At 38.4% G+C, this 3,752-nt stretch overlaps 1 protein-coding gene across 1 annotated transcript; it reads right to left on the bottom strand.

Annotated features, from left to right (window-relative positions):
* Positions 1-1,468: 1,468 nt before the first annotated feature.
* On the bottom strand, positions 1,469-3,752 carry LOC140586437 (uncharacterized). Its single transcript, XM_072708275.1, has 3 exons — positions 2,971-3,752; positions 2,734-2,879; positions 1,469-2,627 (listed from the first exon to the last, which is right to left on the bottom strand). The coding sequence occupies exons 1-3, from the start codon at positions 3,206-3,208 to the stop codon at positions 1,935-1,937; spliced, it is 1,077 nt and encodes a 358-aa protein (XP_072564376.1). The 5' UTR covers positions 3,209-3,752; the 3' UTR covers positions 1,469-1,934.

Genomic DNA, 3,752 nt, shown 5'->3' with positions numbered 1-3,752 from the left:
TAATTGCTTTTATAAAACAAAGACCGAACTGAGAATGATACTAAAAAAAACCTTAGCATAACTTAAACCATCTAAAAACAGAAAACAGCAAGTCGTCAACAAACTACAATTAAAAAGATATGTCGTCAGACAATATTACATATATTCTTACCTCTTGCAACGCGACCAGCAAAATCAAAAAGACAAGCCTTGCTGTGGCGGGGGAATGTGGTCACGTACGGCAGCCAATCAGAACCGTAAAAACACATCCCCCTGTCGGCGAATGTCTACTGAGCTTAAACAAGAGAAAGGCGTCTTCGCCGATATGCCGAATTAATGCTTAACCAGCTTATCCCTTTATGAAGTTAGTTTAGTCTAAATTAATAAATTCCACAGACTTAGCTCTTAAAGCATATAGCAGCAAACCTTTAACATACAACTAAAAACACCTTCGGCTGACAAAGAGCATATGATAACCCAATTAAAAAAGTAATAAAGTACAACTCCGACACTGACCAAAAAGCAATCATTTGCGTCCGTTTGCGGTAAATCCCTTGTTGTAAACAATAACTACTAATCGAATTTTAATAACACAGAAGGATTCAAAACATCAAGATTTCAAACATCGCCTGGCTGTTTCAGAATGCTTCGTTTTTGCTTAACCCGATAACATGTCTTATTGTAGGCAGTCCGGGCTAAATGTTAGTAAACGAAAATAAAGTTTATTTATTTAAAACTGAGGTACGCCTATCTAAAACATTAAAACTGGACTGCATTATGCGTTTAGTTTCGGTCGCAAACCTACAATCGATTTGTACGACAGACACGCGTATTTAATAAACGCTTCCCAGCGATTATTAATTGCTTTTGTAAAACCAAGACTGAACTGAGAATGATACTAAAGAAACCTTAGCACAACTTAAACCATCTAAAAACAGAAAACACCAAATCGTAAACAAACTACAGTTAAAAAGATCTGCCGTCAGACAATATTACAAATACACTTACCTCTTGCAACGCCAGCAGCAAAATCTAAAATACAAGCCTTGTATAGCGGACACCTGGAAGCGGTCACGTACAGTACGGCAGCCAATTAGAACCGTAAAAACACGTCCCCCTGTCGGCAAATGTGTGTCAATATGTTGTAATTACATATTCTAAACTACAAACATTTTCTGATATATTAGACTGTGAAACTAACATATTTGGCAAGCTTGTAATAAGTGTAGTCTAACAAAATACAATTAAGCAAATCGCCTGCACTGTTCATTAGCTCAGAAAATGCGGGCTTTGACACAATTTAATGTTATGAAAATGCGCTATACAAATGAACAGTATATTTTCATGAGAGGTCGATTTGGCTACATACAGTATGTATATGCTCTCCTCTCAATAAATAGAACATTTTAAATCATAATGAAGTTCACAAACAAACATTCCCATAGTACGATTTGCCTTTAAACCCAAACAACTTCAAAAACATGAAACATTCACAGTCAATTTGACGTGGTTTTACTTTATAACACATAAAACACAAACCAAAATACAACCGAATTCGCCCTTCTCATGTAATACAAACTGTCATGTCACAAATAAATAGGTCAAACAAGAAGTAATGTACAGTACAATTAGTAGTCCCATACTACTGCCATTTACACAAACTTTATACAAAAAACTTCAAAACTTCACGCTCACAGCAACAGTAATGTACAGTACAAGTAGCCCTATACACCTGCTATTTACACAAACTTTATACAAAAAACTTCAAAACGTCACGCTCACAGCAACAGTAATGTACAGTACAAGTAGTCATATACTACTGCTATTTACACAAACTTTATACAAAAAACCTCAAAACTTCACGCTCAGACTGTCAGAGCAACACAACAAACATATTAAACTAAAAACAGAACACGCTAATACAAAACAAACTACTCCGGCGAGTCATCACATCTCTAGCTAGACGAAGGGACTGCGCTATCTGCAATGTCTACAATAGAAGAAACGTTGCATTCGTCGTCAAAAGAGAACTGAAGGCATTCCTCAAAAAGAAGATGCTCTTCAATAGCTTCCTCTTTGTCCATTAATGATGTTATATTCCGTCGTTTTAAATAGTCCACCAGAGTACAGTGTCCGACAGTCAATGTATAATCTGCGCCGTCATCATTTTTCACTTTTAAAGTTCCGCGTAATACTTTTGAAAATGCCCCCGATTTCTGCAGCATCCTGCAGCTCTGGCATCGTGCAAACCTGCTCTGGCTGTCCCAAGTATCCTGCCGGCTTCCACACAGGGCACACTTCAGGCTTGCCTTAATCTCAGCTCCACATATGGAAGCCTTCACCGTCACAACCGATTCCTCTTCTTGTACAGCGTCCGCGTCTCCCACATCCAAATCGCAGATCTTCTCAATCATGCTCTCTACGGTTGTTGTTAGTTCCACTTTCCCTTCAAAAACTCTAGTCGAAAGCTCCGTAAAGACGTAAGATGAGTCAACCTCCACGTCATGGATCAGTCTCTCCCAAACGCAAAGACTCATCTGGGCAGTTCCATCAAAGACTGTGAATCTCTTCACCTCTTTGTCGCTGCCTCTAATGCTTACAGTTTTCTGCAATGACGCTGCCACGACCTTGGCTTTCACCAAAGGCACCTATAGGAATGAACACCAGTCATTACTTTTCTAAACTTCTCATCCAGAAATAGCGAAATTTTACAAAAGGTGTACATTGTCATTGCAAACTTATTCTTAAACGCACCTTCTTGCCTGCCGGCAGAGCTGTGACATCAACCAGTGTCTGCCTAACGGGTGCTGCAGGTTTCCGAAAAGGAAACGTCACCTTCGTTACAGACAGCTCGGTCAACTGGTTCCCCATCACGTCGAAGTCAGACGTGCCTTTAAAACCTACCAAAAAAAAAAAAAAACCAACAGACATTAATACATACTCAGTAACAACCATGTCCTGGAAAACTGTGCTCTGTAAAGCAATACTTACTCAAAGCCTTTCTGACATGTGTCAGGCGTATTGCCGTGCCATTATCTGAAGCTTGGCTGAACAGCGCACGCTTTCTCGGACTGAAGATGGTCACATCGTGAAATTCTTCACGTCCAGTCTGTAGTACAGCATTAAAAAAACCTCTGTTTTTAGTGGTGAATTTTAATGCTGAGATAGAGTGGATATAGCCACTGACTACGTCTGTGTCCATCCTCATTTTCTTCGCTGGAGTCTCCATGTCGAAAAAGCAATTAGAAAAACATGCAAAACACCCCAATATATATACTGCTGGGACATGCCATTAACCTCCCCTTATTACACGACTCTCTGGAATGCTTGATTCTGATTGGTCAGGTGAGACATTTGCAGGTTTGTTCTTTTCAAATAATAACCGCTCTTTTCAAATAATAACCGCTCCAAAGTAATAACGCATAGCCGCTACTACTTGTATGTTTAAAATGTTAGTCACGTCGTACTATATCGTTTCGCCGAAAGATAAAAATGTTAATTTAAAACAAATATGCCAAGAAAATGTTTCAAATTCATATTCATATATTGTCTCGTGTAGAGTTAATGTTGTCTACACTGACTATAATTTATGTTTTTGTATTTGGGTACATATGTTTGTTCCTTATTTTATTTTTCCTTATTTATATAATTCTCTATGTCCGACATGGGGACTGCACCTAATTTAGTTGTACTTGTTACAATGACAATAAAGTTATTCTGATATTCATGTCCAGTTTTTTTCCTTATGTGGCAAGTAGCCATGTAATAAACTG

The sequence above is a fragment of the Paramormyrops kingsleyae genome, unplaced genomic scaffold, assembly GCF_048594095.1.
Source record: "Paramormyrops kingsleyae isolate MSU_618 unplaced genomic scaffold, PKINGS_0.4 ups60, whole genome shotgun sequence".
Classification (NCBI taxonomy): domain Eukaryota; kingdom Metazoa; phylum Chordata; class Actinopteri; order Osteoglossiformes; family Mormyridae; genus Paramormyrops; species Paramormyrops kingsleyae.
This window is presented reverse-complemented; position numbering and strand designations above follow the sequence as displayed.

Excerpts from the sequence above, each read along its gene's own strand:
- LOC140586437 (XM_072708275.1), bottom strand. The coding sequence starts at position 3,208 with ATGGAGACTCCAGCGAAGAAAATGAGGATGGACACAGACGTAGTCAGT. Across the intron at positions 2,880-2,970 it reads ACATGTCAGAAAGGCTTTGA|GTTTTAAAGGCACGTCTGAC; the intron begins GTAAGTATTGCT and ends TTTTTTTGGTAG. Across the intron at positions 2,628-2,733 it reads CTCTGCCGGCAGGCAAGAAG|GTGCCTTTGGTGAAAGCCAA; the intron begins GTGCGTTTAAGA and ends TCATTCCTATAG.